General features: G+C 49.9%; 2 protein-coding genes across 2 annotated transcripts; one reads left to right on the top strand and one right to left on the bottom strand.

Moving 5' to 3' along the window:
* Positions 1-1,938: 1,938 nt before the first annotated feature.
* COPS9 (COP9 signalosome subunit 9) lies at positions 1,939-7,070 on the top strand. The gene is made up of 3 exons (XM_003421169.4): positions 1,939-2,046; positions 3,697-3,769; positions 6,823-7,070. The coding sequence occupies exons 1-3, from the start codon at positions 1,984-1,986 to the stop codon at positions 6,858-6,860; spliced, it is 174 nt and encodes a 57-aa protein (XP_003421217.1). The 5' UTR covers positions 1,939-1,983; the 3' UTR covers positions 6,861-7,070.
* An 11,615-nt stretch (positions 7,071-18,685) lies between these two features.
* On the bottom strand, positions 18,686-19,684 carry LOC100657679 (olfactory receptor 9S13-like). The gene has a single exon (XM_064287399.1). The coding sequence runs from the start codon at positions 19,682-19,684 to the stop codon at positions 18,734-18,736; it is 951 nt and encodes a 316-aa protein (XP_064143469.1). The 3' UTR covers positions 18,686-18,733.
* Positions 19,685-21,646: the final 1,962 nt, after the last annotated feature.

Here is a 21,646-nt window from a genome sequence, read left to right on the forward strand (position 1 = left end):
CCTCAGCTGCTCCGCCATAAATGTCAGTGCCCCTGGGATGGGCCCTGACCCCGCTTTCCTCTCCCAGTCCACCCCAGGAGTTGCTGACTCTAAAGCATCCCCTCAGCATCTCTTTACCCAGCGCCCCCTGACTGGTCTCACCCTCCACAAGAGGGGGGCCTGTTGGTTGCCTCTGAGCAGCTGCTCCCCTGTTGTGACTCTCACGGGCACTCCAGGTGATACTCAGCTGGATGACACTGACACAGACACAGGCTCGTCCCAGCCTCTCTCCCTTCTCCCTGCACTGGCCATATCCCACCTCCACACGTTGCCTCCGTTCCCCACTCCCTGGAGCTACCCTCCCCCTCCTCCCCCACCTAGACTTCTCCAGCCATCCACCCCCCCAAGCCTGCCCACTCCTGCAGGTTCAGCTCTGGGATCTCATACTCTCCATCTCTCCCTCCCTACATTCTCATTTACCTTCTTTTACCCTGGGTGATGCAGATGGTTAGCTGAAAGGTCGGAGGTTCAAACTCACCCACAGAAGCTTCAGAAGAAAGGCCGGACAATCGACTTTGGAAAATCGGCCACTGAAAACCCTATGGAGCACAGTCCTGCTCTGACACATGCAGGGTGCCTGTTAAAATGGCGCGTCGGTGGTGTCTGACCTCTTCTAACTTCACAAGGGGGAAGAAGAATCAAGATCAACAGCTCCAGGCTGACTACTGTGAGGTGGAGGTCAGAGATGCCTCCTCTCTCTGCCATCTTTACCAACTCTGACACCAGCCATCCCTCCCACAGCACTCTCTACTTCTCTGCTGGGTTTGATAATTCACTGCAGTGGCCACACAGAACTCACAGACCATACTCAAGATTATGGGGTTTATTAGGGAAGTAACGGTTACAATTCAGGTTGAGGAACGCTTAGGATACAATTCTCCCATCAGGACAGCCTCTTCCCAGCAGTGCTTGCAGGCAGGCCTCTTCCTGTCCCTCGGCCTCTGCCCTGCTCAGGCAAGTGTTACAAAGCTCTTTTAGCTCTGCTGATAAGCGCCCAGAGGCACTCCACTCCACCAGGAAGCCGTATCACCTAACCACTATGCCCCAATCTGTTTAGTGGGCCACAATTACCCTGTTTGCACAGTCCCACCCGACTTGGGAAAACCCTAGTGGTAGTGGTTAAGAGTTCGGCTGCTAACTGAAAGGCTAACAGTTCAAATCCACCAGGTGCTCCCTGGAAACCCTATTGGGCAGTTCCACTCTGTCCTATTGGGTTGCTATGAGTTGGAATCCACTGAATGGCAAAAACAAAAACAAAAACAAAACCAACCACTGCTGTAGTCAATTCTGACTCATAGCGACCCTATAGGACACTATAGTAGAGCTATAGTAGAACCCTATAGGACAGAGTGGAACTGCCCCATAAAGTTTTCAAGGAGCACCTGGCGGATTCAAACTGCTGAACTTTTGGTTTGGTTTTTCTTTTTTTACCCAATAATGGCAATAGGTTTGGTTTTTCTTTTTTCTTACCCAAACTTGGGTTGGAGTTACCAGACCATGGTGAGAAAGGCCACACAGAAACAACCCATCACACCACAGTCCCGGAGAGTCCACTGGACAGCCAACTAACGGCAGCAACAACAGGCATTTCTTTGCGCCTCCAGGGCCAGGTCCTCCTGCAGCCGGTCTGTGGCCGCGGTGCCCCGAAGCCTCGGAGAAGTTCTTCTCCAAGCTTCCGTTGTGTTTAACGGCGGGTAGTGCAAAAACAACTGTCAGCCACCGTGGAGGTGCGAGCAGCCCAGGACAGCGCTGGCCGAGCGCGGCCGGCGTCGCCCTCCTGACCCGAGTGGGAGCACGCGCGCCCGGCAGGCGGGAACAGCCAAGAGCCAGCCGGGGCGGGCGACCATAGAGTCTGCGGTCTTCCCGCGCCTAGACCTGCCGCTCGGCCGCACCGGAAGAGGCCGCCGCGGCCGGAAGTGGCCGGCGCCTGGGCCGAGGGTCGCGATGAAGCCGGCGGTGGACGAGATGTTTCCCGAGGGCGCGGGGCCCTACGTGGACCTGGACGAGGTTGGGCGGCGGGGACGCGGGGCCGTCTGGAGAGCCCGGCTGTGGGCGCCTCCCGGGCGTGGCCGAGCGTGGAGCCGGGCGGGGGAGCCGAGGAGCGGCGTGTGGTGGCCGTGAAGGGAGAGGCGCGGCTGGGGGCCCCGTGCGGCCCGCGCTGGTCGGGCCCGCTGGTGTGCGTGCTGGAAATGGGTGGGCAAGCCAGTGTCCGCCGGCTGCCGGGGGCCCCGGGCGCGGACCCTGCCTGAGCCCGTGGGCCTGCGTGCCTGGAGCGCCGCCCCCGAGCAGGGCTCCTAGAAAGTGCTCCCGGAGTGGTTCCTTGTACTGGGTGTCGGGCGTTGCGGTAAACTGTCAGCACCCCCGAGCAGGGCTCCTAGAAAGTGCTCCCGGAGTGGTTCCTTGTACTGGGTGTCGGGCGTTGCGGTAAACTGTCAGCGCCCTCCAGCCTGAAGACCCCCAGGAACACACCACTGGCCAAAAAGGTTGGGTTTGTCACTCCTTGCAGTGATGGGGAAGGCACGCCGCGGGGACCTGGCAGCTCAATAGAGTGTTAGCAATGACTTCTTACAGGATTTGAGCTTGTGCTAGTGATTTGGGGGAAGGTTCGGGAAGCCAGCCGGCTTGGCCCTGGTTGGGTGCTGCCCGGAAGCTGGGGTGATTCTCGGATTTGGAATCTTAATAGATCTTCTCTAGGAGGGGGGGAGAGAAGGGCTGGCTAAAACTGACTGCAGAGAAGCGGGTGCCGTTCCTGGGAGAGGAAAGAAGGAATTAGGTGGTATTTCTGTGGCTTCCACAGTGGCCTTGTTCTGTTTGCTTTTTGTGTGGTTGTTTTGTCCTCCCTGCATCATGGTCACAGTGACCTTATCTGATGATGTTCTGTGGGATGGTTTGTGTTCTGGAAGAGAGCACCAAGGCCTAGCTCCCAGATGGTAGGGCCTGGCATTTTCTTTCTCAAAGCTTAGAGGGAACAAAGATGCTCAGACCTTGTCTTTACGGAGGCCACGGTATGGCAGACAGAGGCCAGTTGCAAATAGATGGAATAGAACGTCACAGGTACCTCAACAGAAGTGCCCCCAGGACTTGTGTGTGGCTCAGCAAAGGCCTGGCTTTGGAGGTCGGGTTGTGGTGAGAGTGGAATAGTGTGAAGATGGAGCCCTGAGGATGAATGAGCCAGAGCTGCTGGGAAGGTGGGAGAATGGGGAAAGGGGGCTGTGGTTAGATAAGTGAGACTCTGGAGGTCACAGCAGGCTCCAGGATGCTGCCAAGCCAGTGGGTGTGTGAGGTGGAGGGAGTGGGAGGAGCCGTGAGCCCACAGAGTTAGAAGGGTCACTGATTGCGTGACGAGAGGTCCTCCCAGCATTGAGCCCAGGGGCAGGTGGCAGACCAGGCTGCGGCCTCTGCTTAAGGCTTGCAGAGAAGTGGTGCTGCAGAGGACGACAGCAAGCTTATTTCCAAAGGAGAGGAGGACTGAAAAGACCTTCAAAACAGTTCCTTCAGACACCCGCCCCCACTCCTGGAGTCTGGGGCTCAGTGCCTGACTCCAGCCTGATGCAGCCCCACCACCCACTTCCTCCTTAGCAGAGGTGGGGTGGCTGGCAGACTGACCACCCGTCACCTGCTCCTGCACTGATGTGACGCTCTTTCTCCCTCCCTCAGGCTGGAGGCAGCACTGGACTGTTGATGGACTTGGCAGCCAACGAGAAGGCAGTGCACGCCGACTTTTTTAACGGTAAGACACAGCAGTTGGGGGTGTCAGTTTTAATCTGGTTGTTTCTTCTGCAAGTTGTGCAGGGGCAGCATCGTGGTGTGAGTAACTTGGGTCATAGAACAGAATAGGCCTTTCTCAGAACACAGCACAGTGTTTATAAGGCGACAGCACTGGCTGGCTGTGCTGGCAGGCAGCCCTGGTTTTAGCAGAAAAAAACAGCAGGAAATTGCTCCCATCCTTGCCATCCAGCAGTTGTGTTTGGGCACAGATGAGCTCTGGCACCTGACACGTGGCTGGCCTGGTCCTTGGTCCGAGACGCCCGTGTGGGCATTTCTCTGTCTCCGCTGGCTCCTGATGGCTGGTTTCCATTCTCCTTCCCCTTTTTCCTCAGCTCCGCCCACCTGCCTGTCCACCTGGATTCTCTTTCCTTCAGCTGCCTCGGCAGAGTCACAGCTGCCATTCCAGTGTCGCCCCTTCCCCGTTCTTATGAATCAGATGCAGGTCCCAGCTCCATTTCGTGTTTAAGAGGTTTAGTGCTAGGTACGAAGGATGTGGATGGTTTCACCAAATAAGCAGTGAAGACCAACTTTATACGCAGTCTTCAGGAATGTTACCGGATATTTCTTTTGTTTTCTTCTGACTTCTTAAGGCCTTGTTCCTAAAGGTTATATTAACCCTTAGCAAGGGTTCAAATAATAACTAGGGACACAAGATAGTTTTCCTATTCTGAAGAGTTAAGAAGTATTTTTTCTCTGCCTTTGTCATCAACTTTAATTCCAGGTGTCTGTCCCTACAGGGGAAACCCTGGTGGCATAGTGGTTAAGTGCTACGGCTGCTAACCGAGAGGTTGGCAGTTTGAATCCGCCAGGCGCTCCTTGGAAACTCTGTGGGGCAGTTCTCTGTCCTATAGAGTCGCTAAGAGTCGGAGTTGACTTGACGGCAGTGGGTTTGGTTTTTTTGGTTTTGGTCCCTACAGGGGACCTTTGTTAGGAGTTGGGCAGCTAGAGGTTACCTCACTGCAGTGGTTTTTATCTGAAGCCCGAGTCTGTGTTTTTGTCAGTCAGTACTTGCCAACAGGGAGAAGCCAGGCTGCTGAGTCAGGTATAGTCTCCCCAGGGAGCTGGCTGCCACCAGCTGGTGTCTGAACGGAGGGGTGACATTTGATCTGGGGCTCTGGGACATGGGGAGAAGGGTCTTGAGTCAGGGAATAAAATGCCAGAGCCACCTCTCGGAAACACAGGTCTCATGGGCTGTGGGGCAGCTTTTGTGATTCCCTTCAGCGGTCAGGTCGCGTTCTCATGGCTTCCGTGAGGGCCTCTCCCACCCAGCCTCTGCCAGCCCCTTGGTGTGAGGCAGTCCATGTGTTTGTAGTGCATGAGTTCACGTGGTTCCATGTCCAGCCCTGTGAGCTGATGAGAGGCCCCTCTGAGTGGGCCCAGGCCTGACGTGCTGCCTGCTTACGGACGTGCTGTGAAGCGCACACCACCCTGTCAGGTCTGTGACTGTCTGTGAGTCCAGGACGCAGCCTTCTCCGAGGAGGGGTATCTGCTAACTAAGTTTCTGTTCGCTTTGCAGACAGGTGTGATGGCCTGGTGTCCAGGGCACCACCTGTGTGCAGTACTCGACTTCATCTCCCTGCTTTATACAGACGGGGTTCTAGACAAAGTGGACGTGGTACAGAGCCACCGGGTGTGCCCTGACACGGGGGGTCTAGACAAAATGGACATGGTACAGAGCAACTGGGTGTGCCGTGACACGGGGGGTGGTTAGGGCGGCTTTTAGGACTATATTACAGGGACATAGCCCAGACTAGGCAGTGCCTCAGGAAGGGATCCTGAGCTGAGGGAGCCAGCCGGGGATGGGGAAGAAAGTGTTTAGAGCTAGAGCAGACGAACTGGTGTGCATGGGGTGGGGCATAGGTGGGGCTGAGGCTACAGCTGTGTGTGTCTGGAGATGACTCTGGACACAGCCCTGACCCAGAAGGCAGCTGTGCTGTGATGCAGGAGGGCTGTGCTTGTCCACTCTGCCGTAATCCCCAGGAGTTAGAAGTACTGGCTATAACTCACAATTCACAGAGGCCTTATCAATGCACAGCACATGCAGGCGAGTTTCTTTTTTTTTCTTTCCCGTTATAAAAGTGATGCCGAGGAGCCCTGGTGGCTCAGTGGTTAAGTGCTTGGCTACTGACCAAGTAGTCTGCAGTTCGAATCCACCAGCTGCTCAGTGGGAGAAAGATTGGGCAGTCTGCACCTGTAAAGATTGTTGTTAGGTGCCATCATGTCGGTTCCAACTCATAGCCATTCCACGCACAACAGAGCAAAACACTAACCGGTCCTGCACCATCCTCTCAGTCGTTATGCTTGAGCCCGTTGTTGCAGCCACTGTGTTAGTCCATCTCACTGAAGGCCTTCCTCTTTTTTGCTGACCCTCTGCCAAGCATGATGTCCTTCTGCAGGGTCTGGTCCCTCCTGACATGTCCAAAGTACATGAGACCAAGTGTCTCTGTCCTCACGTGTAAGGGGCAGAGGTTACAGCCTTGGAAACCCTGTGGGGCAGTTCTGCTCTGTCACGTGAGGTCTCTGTGAGTTGAATGTAGACTGCATGACTCCACGGTACCTGACGACAACAACATGAAAGTGTTACGTGTGCCCAGTAGGGATTTAGACTGCGGGAGTGAGTGACCCCAGCTGCCAACAAAAGTGGGACTCATGAAGGCCAGGCAGGCGCTGGGCGTGTGGAAATGGGGCTCAGCCCAGGTTTCTAGAGCCTGCTGGCTGATGGTCAGACTCTGCTGGAGGGACCAGTTCTCCTGTGACAGGTGTCCCCTCCAGCCTGGCCTGGGGGAATTTTATTCTTGTCGTGTGTGTTATTCTAAAGAAAAACAGAATAAAAACAGATTTCTGAGCATGTGATGCCCTGAGACTCTGAGCCCCAGTGTCACAGAACCGAGAGTCCAAGTTCAGTTGCTTGCTGTTTTCGCCACCGTTTGACACCTCTGGTTCATTTTAAGGTGTTTTCTCAGTTGCTTACCCTGGCCTGCCCTATTAACTTGTTGGCCCTGTTCCTTTACCTAGATTTTGAAGATCTGTTTGACGATGATGACATCCAGTGAGACAGGCCCAGCGTGTCTGTTGTCCAGCCTTCGTCACACAGTGGTGTAGCAGAACTCAGAGGACCACTGTTGGTGGTTGAGGACTTAGGACATGGTTAACCAGGATGGAGAAGTATGGCCATCTCAGCGGTCAGGATGATGCCTGTTAATCTCTGAACGTGACCAGCCTTTGTCGTTATTTCAATTTAAAAAAAAAGCAGTGTCATCGTTTGCAGGGTAATTTTAATTCTTGCATTTTTGAATGACTGTTACGATCCCGAAAAGCCTGGGTGTGTGTGTGTGGGTGTGTGCTGGCGTGCTGAGAGAAATGTGTTTGCCAGCATAGGAAGTCCATGTTGCAGTTTTTCTCTGTAGAGTCGAGTGATGCTGATGGCTGCCTCTTGCTTTGAGGTGGAGTGTGTGTCAGAGCGATCAGCAGTGCGGGTGTGCGGGAGTCCTGGGAAGCCCTGCATGCCCCGCCCCCCCCGCCGCCCCCACGGGGCCTCATGTCCTCCTTTAGCCTCAGGATTGGAGCAGCTGCTATCGCAAAACTTATAATGCCAGGCCTGAAGAATCAGAACAGCTGGGTAGACTTTGAAAGAGACACCTTCTACAGGAGAAGTTGCAGGGGTGGATTATCCAATAAGCAAGGTAAGCACAGGCTTCCTTGTGCTTACTGATGTGCAGTGAACAATTTCATTTGAGTTTCACCACATCTACCTTGCTGACTGGGTCATCCACCCCATCAGGGACTGTAAATTTGAAAAGAGGCTTTGATTCTGTAGGAAGGTGCTGTGGGGTTGAGAGGGAGACAAATGCCAGCCATACCTAAAAGCAAAATCTTTGATGTGGTGAAAAAATGTGAAATTGTTCACTATAGATGATCTGGTAAGTAAGGCAAGCACTATGATTACCATGCCTGTTGGCTAATCCGCCCCTGGAGAAGTGTATGTTGTGGTCTGTTTCAAAGGAGAGTGTAAGATCTGTGAACACAAAAGTTTACTTTTTAAAAATGTTTCTATTGGTCCAGCTCAGAAATTGAAAATGGCTGCAAAAAACTTTTATGACTGTTTCATACCAGTGTCAAAGGGAAAACTTTCTTAAACCGTGACGCGCACGTGTGCCGTGGGACTTTAGCAGTCCTGATTATAAGTTACAGCCGGGCCACTTAGGAGACATGTTGGGATGCGCCATCCTCCGCTGGAGAGCTCGCAAGCAGCTTCGCCTTGATGGCGTGCTTACCAAGACTGGTACGAGGTTTCACGCTCACAGAAACGTCCACTCTGCCTCATTTTCCTGTGAGCGCTGAGTGATTTCCAGTTGACACTTTGACAGTGCTCTTGTCATTTGATAAAGCCACAGGACAAGCAGTCGTCCAGCCCTGGTTTGACCGGCTGCAAGAGGGAGGCCCCGGAAGAAGCACTGCTCACCAAACACACAGAGACGGGGTTGTCCATAGGGCCAGAGCAGGGCTGTGCAGAAAGGCCTGGGCAGAGAAGCGCAGTCGGAGTCCAGGTGCCTTGGAAAATACAAACTTGCTCTGCACTGGTCCGGACACCAAGGCCACTGCTCTGTGTCAAGGGGCTCACGTGGCTTAGATCTGCAGGCCAGAGTGACACGATTTCAGCAGCCAGCTGCTCACAGCCAACTTGGGACAGCCAGATTTCTCAGTTATGTTCTTGGGGTTAATTCGCAGCCATTTTTATAGTTTAACAAATGGAGCCCTCAAAATAGGCATCAGCGGTCCTGTGGGGAGCGAGGTGTTTGATGAATTCCTTAGTGGTGAGCTGTTACCCTACAGTCACCCACTAACTGAGGTTTGCTTTGAATTTGGCCCACGGGGGTAAGCGATGTAGTTACAGCTCAGACTGGCAGGTGGCTCTGCCTTTGTCCCTGTGTGGTCCTGGTGAGTCATTGGTGAAGCCAGGACACTGAGCTCTGAGGTGCGGTCTGCTTCTTGGCCCTGGTCCTCAGCAGCAAGGAATGATGGGAGAGTTGTCAGTCAGCACACGGCACCAGGAGCATGGCGCTTATACACCGACTCCAGCACAGTGGGGTCTCCAGTCAGGTTTTCCCACCTACTGTGTGTCTGGGTCCAGTAAAGAGGACAAAACTCACTCATTATTTTGACAGAAGTTCATAAAACTACTCTTCACTAAGGAGCCCTGGTGGGACAACGATTAAGCGCTCAGCTGCCAAGCCAAAGGTTGGCAGTTCAGACCCACCCAGTGACTCCAGAGGAGAAAGACCTGGCGATCTGCTCCTGTAAATGTTACAGCCTAGAAAACCCTGTGGGTCAGTTCTGCTTTGTCCCAGGGAGGCACCGTGAGTGGGAATCGACTCGATGGTACCCAGCAGCTGTTCACTAGGTGTGGACTTGTCAGCAGGATGTCTGGTGGCAGAAAGAACACTGAGGCACCACGGAGGTTGTCTTAGCCATCTGGTGCTGCAGTAACAAATACCACGAGTGGATGTCTTTAACGAAGAGAAATTTGTTCTCTCACAGTCTAGGAGGCTAGAAATCTGAATTCAGTGTGCCAGCTCCAGGGAAAGGCTTTCTCTCTCTGTCGGCTCTGGGGGAAGGCTCTTGTCATCAATCTTCCAGTAGTTGAGGAGCTTCTAAGCACAGCGACCCCAGGTCCGAGGACACACTCTGCCCCCAGCACTACTGTTTTGGTGATATGAGGTCCCCCGTCTCTCTGCTAGCATCTGTCTTTTATATCTCTAAAGAAATCGACTTAAGACACAACTTGATCCAGTAAATAGAGTCCTGCCTTGTTAACATAACTGCCACTAATCCCACGTCATCAACATCACCCTTCTGGGCAGAGGGGCCAGGGTGGTAATCCTCTAGGAGGCAGGGTTCTAGAAGTTTTGTAGCACCTTAGAGAAGGGCAGAGCAAACAAGCCTGAGACTGTAGGGGAAATTATAGCATGCATGTGCAAAAAATTAACCCACCCATGCAACACCCCCAACTCTTGGCATCACCACGTGGGTTATAGGGGCTTGGCTCCTGAGTCTGGGTTTTTGGAGGTAATTATCAAATGAAAAGTGTCTTGATGGTTCCAAGTGTGTTTGACTGAGGACTCCACAGTCAAGGACTTTTGAGGGAAGCATCTCCTGTCCTTGCCATTGGATTTCTTCTTTGTTCTGGGCAGGGGTAAACCACTAATCTTCTCCCCCAGGTCTTTTACAATGGCTCTTTGAGTAGAAGGACGCTTGTCCCATCATCAGGGCCCTGAAGACCTTGGGAGAGGAGATGAGCCTCTGAACTCCCGGACAAACACAGAGAACTGAGCCAGGAGTACTTCCAAAACAAGCTGCGTTTTGTTTTAAGGCAAAGTCACTGATTTTAGAACTTCTACTGCTGTGATTTCTGCCTGGAGCCAAGATGGGGAAATTCGGAGAAAAGGGCTCAAAGACAAAGCCGCCTTGTTGCCCACAAGGCCTCTGTGGAGAGCTGGGGGGGCCTCAGGAAGGACGAAGGTGGCCAAGCTCCCTCTCAAGGACTAGGCTCCAGGGCCAGTGGCTGTTTTAGCCACAGGCACTCCTCTCTCCATACAGTTAGTTAGGTGGGGAAGCTGGGGCCCACAGTTGTCCTGAACTAGCAGACAGGCCTGGGTTCAGGAGTAGCCAGTGCTGAGCAGGAAGGCCTGTGGTATCAGAGGGCCCCTCAGGCCACGTGTGAGGTGAGATGGAAGGAGAGCAGGCTGGCACTGAGAAAGCCGTACCTGAGCAGCCATATAGACCATCTAGAGGACAGGGCTCTTTGATTGATCTCTGAAGGGTTCTCACTCCACAAGGCCCATGGTCCTCATTGTCTGTACTGGGGTTCCCAGAGGTCTGGGCCGTCATACCTGACCTCCTAGACCCTTCATTTGAAGTTATTTCCTCAGTAGTTTACTCTTGCCTGGCATGGCAATACGGAATACGGAATCTGTGTGTGTCCATGATGGATGGAGTGTGCCTGTGTGGGGGTGTAAGTGAGTGTGTGAGTGTGTGAGCCTGTGAGTAACGGGGTCTCTGTGGCTCAATACCTGGGCCAAGGTCTGACTGCCACTGGGTAGCCTTGGGCAACTGAGTCGCTGTGTGCCTCTGTTGAATGTGGGGGTAGCGAGAACACCATCTTTGAGTTGTCAAGGGGATTCAGCAAGTGAGTACGAAGAAATACTCAGAACTGTGCCCTGCACATGGCAGTAAAAGTGCTGTATGACTATTAGCCGTTACTGTTTTATTACCCCAAGGATCTCAGGGATTCCGAGACATGTTCTCTAGCACACTTCCACCTATTTCTGTCTCTATATAAATGCATATTGTGTATGTGTAGATGCATATTTTCAGGTGAGTATACCTTTATGTAAAATGTCACACATGTACACCTACAGCTACCGTCCACCTTCACCCATGCTAACCTACTTGTCTTAGTCATCTAGAGCTGCTGTAACAGAAATACCACAAGTGGATGGCTTTAACAAAGAGAAGTTTATTCTCTTACAAGGAACCTAGAAATCTGAATTCAGGACTCCAGCTTCAGGGGAAGGCTTTCTTTCTCTGTTACTCTGCAGGAAGATCCTTGCTATGAGTCTTACCTTGGTCTAGGAGCATCTCAGTGCAGGGTCCCCGGGTCCAAAGGACATGCTCACTCCCGACTCTGCTTTCTTGGTGGTGGGAGGTCCTTCTCTCTACTTGCTTCTCTCTCATTTCATTTCTTGTAAAATAAAAGGTGATCCAGGCCATACCCCAGGGAAACTCCACTTAAATCCGATCAGGACTGTGACCTGAGTAAGGGTGTTGCATCCCACCCTAATCCTCTTTAACCTAATCTTGCCTCATTAACTACAGGCAGAGATTAGGATTTACAACACATAGGAAAATCAGGTTACAGAATGGAGGACAGCCACACAATACTGGGAATCATGGCCTAGCCAAGTTGGCATATGTTTTGGGGGAACAAAATTCAGTCCATGACACTGTCATAAAAATGGCACAGCACCATCATCAGACCTTTTCTAACTTCATAAGGGGGTAGGAGAGAGAATCACCATCAACGTCAGTCCGAAGCTGATTCCTAGAGGCAGAGGTCAGACATAACCTCTCTCTCCAACCTTTTTACCAAGTCTGACACCAGCCGTCCCTCTCGTGGCACTTCTCTGCTGGGTTTGATAATTTGTTGCAGTGGCCACACAGAACTCACAGACAGTACCCACAGTTATATAGGCTTTATTAGGGAAGTAACAGATGACTATTCAGGATCAGGATCAACTTGGAAGTAACAGAAACAACTCAATATACAGTTCTTTGATCAGGATAGCTTTTTGGCCGTGCCTGCAGGGAAGCCTTTCAGCTCTAGGCCCCTCTGCCTTGCTCAGGCAAGTCTTACAAAGCTCTTTAGCTCTGTCAGTAAGCATGCAGAGGTACCCCATTCTGCCAGTAAGCCTCTGCCTGAAGGCGCTCAGCTCTGTCTCTGAGTCAGCATACCCACTGTAACCACCTTGCCCCGTGGGCTGGGAAGCCCACCACGCTGTTTCACATTGGTCTCCTGGTTTTGCTGCCACCATCTTTCTACCACCACCTCTCACCGTGTCAATGCTGCAGCTCTCTCTGTCTCCTGGGTCTAAGAGGTTCTCAGCGCAAGGACCCAGGGTCCAAAGGATGTGCTGTGCTCCTGGCTCTTGATGGTAGTGAGGACCCCCCTCTCCGCTTCGAGGATTGGCTCCCTTTAAGCCTAGCGGGATGGAAAAACTGACCAATCTTCTTGTTAGGGATGCATACACCTTATTTGCATGGTCCCACCCGACAAGGGTTCCGTGCACTTTATCTGCATTATTAGCTGTGCGGTCCAACACCCTTGATGGGCCACAGGCACCTTATTTGCATAATCCCACCCAGTCATTTTGTGCGAGTCATAATCACTATGGCTAGAAAGCCCCTATTAAGTAATTCACTGCACCACAGTGGTTATGCTCAAAATGCAAGTGTGTGTTTGGTCATAATGTGTATGTGGACGTTTTCATAAGAAAAGACGGAGCTAACAGTAGCTCTGCAGGGAAGACCAGCGTCTTAGTCATCTAGTGCTCCTAGAGCAGGAATACCACAAGTGGACGACTTCAACAAGGAGAAGATTGTTCTTTCACAGTCCAGTAGGCTAAAAGTCTAAATTCAGGGGACCAGCTCCAGAGGAAGGCTCTCTGTTGGCTCTGGAGGAAGGTCCTTGTCGTCAGTCTCCCTTGGTCTGGCGGCATCTCAGCGGAGAAGCCTCAGGTCCAAAGGACATGCTCTGCTCCCAGTGCTCCTTTCCTGGTGGTATGAGGTTCCCACTCTCTGCCAGCTTCCTTTTCCTTTCATTTCTTGAGAGAGAAAAGGTGGTGCAGGCCACACCGCAGGGAAACTCCCTTTACATTGGATCAGGGATGTGACCTGGTAAGGGTGTTACGATTCCACCCTAATCCTCTTTAACATAAAATTACAATTGCAAAATAGAGGACAACCACACAATATGGGGAATCATGGCCCAGCCAAATTGATACATACATTTTTGGGGGGACATAATTGAGTCCATGACAACCAGTAAATAAACAGGCTGTGAAAACAGAGTCAAAGGTGTGAGGGTTGGGCAGCTTCCACCCCGCTCTGGAGCAAGGCGAGCCTCTGTAGGTAAGCCCCTGTTGGAGAGCAGGTGGCAGGAGAAGAGAGCAGCCCCAGCTTGTGCAGCCCCGGAGTTGGGAGTGTGTGGGACAGCAGAGGGGTGGGGTCTGGAGCAAGGCACCCCCACACTCATCTCCGTAGCTTGTCATGGTGCCAGTTGGAGGCCAGCATCTAAGTGGCCTTTATTCCCAGACCTGGGGTCTGCCCCAAACCAGAACCCTGCCATGTTGGTTTTGGTTTCCATTTTGCCCTTGAAGCAGAGAAGGAAGTCTGGCCCTCAAGGTCAAACCAGTTGCTGTGAGTCGACTGACTCGTGGCATCTCCATGTGTGTCAGAGTAGGACTGTACTCCACAGACTTTTCTGTGGCTGATTTTTTGGAAGAGATCACCAGGCCCTTCCGAGGCACCTCTGGGTGGACTCCAACCTCCAACCTTTTGGTTAGCAGCCAAGCAGATTAACTGTTTGCATCCCCCCAGGACTCAGCTTTTAAAAGAGGGACTGATTTCATGGTTTACCATCCTCTGAGCTAGAGAATCTGCCTCAGTGTCTCCGTGTGGGTCCACGCCCTCAGGTCCAGGTTGGCCTGGCTGAGCCCTGCAGATACTTGGGACTACCTAGAAAGTACTGGGGTGCTGGGCTCTTTCCAAGATGACACCTATTCTTTCAACAGGGATCTGACCTGATGTCAGTGCTTCCTGAGCTGAGCTGGGAACTCACCTACATCATGGGAATACAGAGATGAAGTTGCACAACGTGAAAGTCTCTCATGAGTATTAGACCGAGGCTTCCTATAGGGTGATATCTTGGTTTCTTAGTGCTGCTTTGACAGAAATGCCACAAATGGGTGGCTTTAACAGAAACTTATTTTTCATAGTTTAGAGGCTAGAAGTCTGAATTCAGGGCAACGGCTCTAGGGGAAGGCTCTCTGTAGGCTCTGGGGGAAGGTGCTTGTCTCTTTTCAGCTCTGTTCTTGGTTTCTTGTTGATCTTAATGTGGCGTGGCATCTGTGTTCCCCATCTGTGCTTGCTTGTTTCTGTGCCTGCTCTGTGATTGGTTTAAAACATATCCTAACATAACAAAGGAGCCCTAGTCCCAAATGCGATTACCTCCACATGTGTTAAAAAAAAAAAAAACCCACTGCCATTGAGTGTCTTCCAACTCAGTGACCCTGTAGCACAGAGTAGAACTGCCCCATATGATTTCCAAGGAGTAGCTGGTGGATTTGAACTGTCGACCTTTTGTTTAGCAGCCAAGGGATCCATTCTCACAGGCAGGGACCAAATTTGGGGGCCCAGCAGAGTCACTGACTTTGTGTTGACTTTGTTTTGTTTTATTTTTTCTTTCCTGTTTCAGCTTGAACATTTATTTTGCTGAGACTTAATTTATCCTGTCCCTTGGAAGACTCACCTCTGTGTCCCTAACTGTGCTAACGGTGCAGTTGAATAAACTTTGAAAGAACCTGCTGGAACTCCTGCTGAGGCAGAATACCGCCAAACTGGCCATGAAAAATAACATTTGGAACACCGTGTTTTTTCTTAAATTCACATCTTGCTCATGATCATAATAATCCCCAAAGGTGCCATTTACCGAGTGCCAGCTCTGGGGCCAGCACTTAGATCCTGTCATTCAGTCCTCAGAATGTTCCAGAGAAGTAGCTAGTAGTGTCCTCGTTTTTCAGACGAATAAACAGAAGCTCATGTAGATGAAAATGTGTTGCCCAGAATGCCCCGGAGTAACTGGCAGAGAAGAGCTTTGCCCTCAAGCAGTGCAGCGTTCCTGCGCAGAACCTCAGGCTTGGCGCACAGTATACTCTCTTGGCTGTGGGACCCTGCGGAAGTTATTTAGCTTCTCTGCCTCCAGGATGTCAGGAAAATTAGATGTGATCTAAATTAAATTGGACTTGATGTCAATTAAAATTGGACTTGATCAGACTTAAAGATTTCTGCTCAGGTAAAGATACGGTTGAGGAAGTCAGTAGTTAAGAAATAATATTCACGGTACATACACCTGACAAAGGGCTCATGTTCACAACACACAAAGAACTCCCACCAATCAACAATAAAGATAGACAAGCTAATTAAAACTTGGGCAGAGGATGTGAATAGAAAATGTATCGATCAAGAATACAAATGGCAGGTGCACACCTGAAAAGATGCTCAGCGTCACCAACCGTCAAGGAAATGAAAACTGTAGCCTCAATCAGATACTGATTCGTACTTACACTGTCAAAATGGGGAGCTGCTACTGGAACTCCCACTGCTGATGGGGCTATAAGATGGTCCGGCCACTCTGGGGAAAGTTTTAGCAGTTTCCTAAAAAGTTAAACCTACTTCTGTCCTATAGACCAATTTCTCCTTCAATTCCATTTCTAGGTATTTGCCTAAGAAAAATAGGAACACAGATGCACGAGAAATAAGACTTGTATTAGAATATTAATAACCAGTAACCAGGTGGCGTTGAGAGGACCCCAGCTCATGGAGACTCCATGTGTGTCAGAGAAGAACGGTGCTTCATAGGGTTTTCAGTGATTGATTTTTTGGAAGTAGATTGCCAGGCCTTTCTTCTGTGTGCCTCTGGGTGGACTTGAACTTCCAACCCTTGGATTAACAGCAAGTGTGTTAACGTTTCGCAGTACCCAGGGAGTCCACCTTATTTGTAATAGCCTCAAACTGGGCATCAACCCCAATACCCTGAATAAGGGAATGCACAAACAAACCATATCCATACAATGAAGTTGTTGTTGCTCAGTGCCTCTGAGTCTGTTCCGACTCATAGCTACCCTAAGTACCACAGGACGAAATACTGAGTTCTGTGGAGAACTTTGGGAATTTAAGGAAACATAAGGATAACAGATTTACAGTTTCTCCCTGCTACAAATTTGTTTGTTCTTTTGGCAGTCCATGGTGTATTAAATATTCGTCACTAACACCACAATTCAGAGGCGCCAATTCTTCTGTTTTCCTTATTCATTGCCCAGGTTTCACATGCACATGAGGGAGTTCAAACAGAATCAGGTGCACCTTAGTCCTCAAGGTGGCGTCTTTGCTTTTGATAATTAATAACAAAGACTAAACAAAAAGCTTCTGCAAGATAACATAGAAGAATATCTTTTTGGATCTAGTATTCTTTTAACAAAGATTCTTTAAACATGACACAGAATTAAGTAACTGTAAAGGAAATGATTGATAAACTTACTAAGTTTAAGAACTTCTGTTAATCAAAAGACAAAAAAAAAAAAAGTGTGAAATCCACAGAGTGGGAAAAGATATTTTCAAATCATATAACCAACAAATGGATCTAGACAATATGTAAAGAATTTCTACAAATCAACATGAAAAAAATATAAAACACAGTATTAAAAATGGACAAAACATATATACTTCCCCCCATGAAGAACATCCAAACGACTGTGAGATAAATGAAAAGAGACTCAACTTCACTAGCCATTAAGGAAATGGAAATAAAAATCACAGTGATATATGATATACCAATCCAAAATGGCTAATTTTTTTAGAACAGTATGATTATTCAGATTATGTGCAGCAACAGGAATACACTGTTCAGGGGATCAAAAATGGCTAAAACATTTTTGGAAAACTATTTGACAATATTTAAAAGCTGCACCAGTTCATTCACAGGTGCAGCAGAAGACACGTCCAGGAAGAAACCTAAGTGCCCACCAACAATAGGCTGGGCAAATAAATGATAAATAAATGAATGTATCTTCATGCAATGGAATACTACACAGCAATGGAAGTCAAAGAACTATTTTTACATGCAATCACATGGATTAATTTCTCAAAAACTGTTGAGCAAGAGAAGTCAGGTAAAAAATGAGGCAAACAGTATGGCTCTATTCATAAGGAGTTCACAAGCAGGCAAAACTAATCTGTGTTTGAGTCACAATAGTGCTTAAGCTTGGAGGGCAATGGCTGGAAGAGAGCATGAGGGGCTTGTGGGATTTAGATAAAAATCTTCTTGACCTGGATAGTGGTAAACTTCCTGATTGTGGATGTATGATTTGAGTATTTGTACATAAATACAATTTTACTGTATGTGTGTGAGAAAGTGTGGGTTATTCTTCATGTCTTCCTGTGGCTAGGAAGGTGGATGTAGTAGCTGGAGCTCTGGATCATCTTCTCTCATGACAATGAGAGCCATGTTCTGGGTGTGATGAAGCAGGAACCAGAACCTGTTGCACCCCAAGCAGAACCACCACCTCCCCAGTCCACTGCCCTGCATCCGTTGAGAGAGAGGCACTGCTCGTCAGATCTCAGCCACTCACAGCCAAACCCATTCTTATCTGACACCAAAATCACCATGAAGGCATGATTTGGCCAACCATTTAAATTATTATTTTAAATTGATCTCTTTGATGATGGTGTGGAAGATGGACTGAAAAGGCGCTAAAATGGAGGAAGGGGGCCACTCTCAGTAGATCTATAAGAGGTCCCATATGAATGACAAACCTTTACATCTTGGTGGTATTAGCAGGGGTAGGGAGTAAATTGAATGTAAGCATTTTTCCCTGCCAGGTTTGATTAAGATGCACAAATATCTAATCTCCCTTCTACTGAAAACCTATGCAATGGCCCAGAGCTACCTGATAGCTAAGAGTCAGCAGAACTGCCCTGCCTGAGACTCTTGGTTTATTGCTCTGCCCCTCAGTCTTCAAGTAGTCTGGCTTGTAGCTCCTTCTCTGGACCTTGAGTATTCTGGGTGTAGAACATGCATTGTTCATCTTTGTATCTCACACTTAGCAAATATCTGGTCCATGATAAGCTTCAAGAAGCACTGAATAAATGAATGAATGGATGCATGGAAGGATGAAAAAATGGATGGATGGAGGGAGGGAGGGAGGGAGGGATGGATGGATGGATGGGTAGATGAATGGATGGAAGGATTTGTGGATGGATGGATGGAAGAATGGATGGGTGGTTGGGTGGATGGATGGGTGGGAAGAAGGAAGGAAGGAAGGTTGAATGGATGAATGCATGGATGGATGGAGGAACGTGTGGATGAATGGATGGAAGAATGGATGGTTGGATGGATGGATGGGAGTGAAGAAGGAAGGGAGGAAGGAAGGAAGGGAGGATGGGTGGATGGGTGGGTGGGTGGGTGGGTGGATGTATGTACGTATGTATGTACGTATGTATGTATGTGAATTCCAAAAACCACATCCAGTGGTCCTCTCTGAGCTTTCCCTTCTAGTCTTATGGACATTTTGCTTCTCTCCCTGGGTTCTCTTCAAACCACTGTGTGTTTCTGGCCCAGTCTCTGCAGGGCCTCCTTCACATCTTTGTTTCGCAGACTGTAGATGAGGGGGTTGAGCATGGGAATGACTAAGGTGTAGAAGATGGAGACCACCTTGCCCTGCTCCATGGACCGAACAGCTCCTGGCTGAGCATACATGACAAAGAGGGTTCCATAAAATAGGGATACCACAGTCATGTGGGAGCCACAGGTGGAGAAGACCTTGTGTCTCCCGGTCCCTGAACGCATCCTCAGGATGGTCACTGTGATATAGCCATAGGAGACAAGGACAATGAGGGTGGTGCCCACAATGATCAGCCCACAGAGACCAAACAAAAGCAGCTCATTGAGGGCCGTGTTGGTGCAGGCAATCTGGAGCAGGGGTGGCACGTCGCAGAAGAAGTGATTGATGTGGTGGGAGCTGCAGAATGGGAGGCTGAAGGTGAGGCTGGTCTGCACGATGGAGTTGAGACAGCCTCCACAGTAGGTGCCCAGCACCAGGCGGGTGCAGGCTGAGGGGCACATTGTGACTGGGTAGTGCAGGGGGCTACAGATGGCCATGAAGCGGTCATAGGCCATAGTGACCAGGAGAAAAGTCTCGGTGGTAGCCAGCAGAGAGAAGAAGAAGAACTGGGTGGCACAGTTGGTAAAGGTAATGATCTTGGTTGAGGAAAAGAAGTCGACCAGGGCCTTGGGGGCGATGACGGAGGCGTAACAGAGGTCCAGGAAGGAGAGGTTCTTGAGGAAGAAGTACATGGGGGAGTGGAGGCGGACATCCAGCGTGATGACCATGATCATTGTGAGGTTTCCCAGCACGGTCACCACATACAGGACCAGGAACACAGCAAAGAGCAGGACCCGTGTCTCCAGCTCACCCTCAAATCCCACTAGAACAAACTCCTGCAAAGAGAGCCCTGAGAGATTCCCACCTCTGTGGGTTGGCATGGCCCCAGAGTACAGACGAGGTGGGGAAGAGGAGGGCCAGTGAGAGGGACTGAGCCACTGTTCACTGTCACATGTCCTCCTGGAGCACAGGGCCTGTCAGTGCCACTGCCCACTGCCCACTGCCCACAAGACGACAGCTGCCTGGCTCTCACTCCAGATGAGCTTGGCCTGCAAAGGTGACATTTCCTGACTCAGTTAATTCACAAACATGTATGGAGTGCCACCTTGTCAAGCCAGAAAGCAAGGAAGCCACCTTACGGGAGGCCCTAGGAGCCAATTAAAAGGCACCTCTATTGGCCAAGATGAAACAATTTCAGCATCAAAAATAAAGAAACAAACACTAAAACCAATTAAAGCATAACAAATGTATAAAAATCTGTGAGGCCACAATAGTATGCAAAAAAGCAAATAACAGAAACAATTTAAAAAATAGTCAAAAAAAAAACCGCATTACTCAGCCTTGGTGGTTGTTAGGGCACGACCTCATTATTCTGCCAATTCGTAAAAAAAAATTAAACACATATGCTTCCTTTCCTCACATGGATTCTATGTCAGGACAGTTGAGTAAGGGAAGTTCTTTATCTTTGCTAATAAGTGGGGAAGGGACGGTAGACCTAGAAAGTCATTGCTTTGTTGTCTGAAGGAAGATAAGGTTTTGGGCAGCAATGACTAATGGCAGCTAACACCGGTAGGTAGAGAGTGACAGGGACCTCCTCACTGGATGTCAGCTGACCTCATTGATCCATCTCATGGAGCTCAAGTGGGGAAATAGGAGGTTAAGGGCTTCCTGCTTGGATGTCCTGGGAAGTTCACAGCCCTCCTGTGAAGTATTCCCACCATGATAAGGAGGAGGGAGCGGGGGGCAAATGAACTTGAATCTGATCAAAGTCTCCATCTAACTACCCATAGACTGGAAATGGTGTTAAACAACCAGTCTGCAGGACATTATGTGTAAAATGACCACAGGGCTACAACTGACCGAAACCAGCACCTGAGACATTCTACCGGGCAAATGACTTGGAATTTTCAACAATTAAAGGTCAGAAGAAAATGGAGTAGGAGGGTGGAGGAGGTAGTCCTGCCACTGAACTTCAGAGACAAAGCAACCAAATGCCAGGCGTGGGCACTAAGTCCAATCAGCCACATGTGAAAATTGTCTCTTAGACAATTTGGAAATGGAACATACACTGGGTAGTTGATGACATTTAAGGACAGTTGCTAATTTTGTGGGGTGTGACCCTGGCATTGCAGGGATATTTTCAAAGCCTCGGTATTTGTCGGAGATACAAACTGCAATGTTGAAGGACACACGAAGTCCTGAATTTGCTTTAAGGTTCTCTCCAGCTATGACGACGACAATGAAATGTGAGAGGATCAGTGAAAGAACGGTAGAGTGCTGATAGTTGTGTATTTGCAGGTGTGTGTAATTTTCCCTATAAAAAGCTAATACAAAAAAGATGTATTGAGTGGTTCCACCTTATGAGAGTCTGAGATGCTGCTGAGGGTGTGCAGAGAAGCCTGACAGAGCTGATGGAGCTGAGTTAGTAGCCTCTGTGTGGGACAGAAGGTCAGCCCCCACCCCCCACCACCCTGAGAGTCCATGCTCTCCCCCCTGTTGGCCTGCACCCTCCTTGGTGCCTGCACCCTCCCTGCCCGCATATCCCACCCTGCTCTTCCTGCCTTATGCACTAATCCATCCAATCAGTGGTGTTTACTGAACACACTCGAAGCCCTGGTACTGTGCCTGGTAACTTACTATCTTAGCTCCAGGCTGGACGCTGGATAGGGGCCACCTCTCGCCAGGTTACAGTGGGTGCTGTCTGCCTGTCCTCCCTGTAGGATGGGCACCCATTTCTGCATCCCTGACCCTGTGCCTGCGTTCAGTGGCCCTGTCTCAGCTGGGGTCTCTCTGTCCTTGAGGACTTTGGGAGGCTCCCACAAATGTCTAGCTGTCAGGCAGGT

The sequence above is a fragment of the Loxodonta africana genome, chromosome 6 (genome assembly GCF_030014295.1).
Source record: "Loxodonta africana isolate mLoxAfr1 chromosome 6, mLoxAfr1.hap2, whole genome shotgun sequence".
Classification (NCBI taxonomy): Eukaryota; Metazoa; Chordata; class Mammalia; order Proboscidea; family Elephantidae; genus Loxodonta; species Loxodonta africana.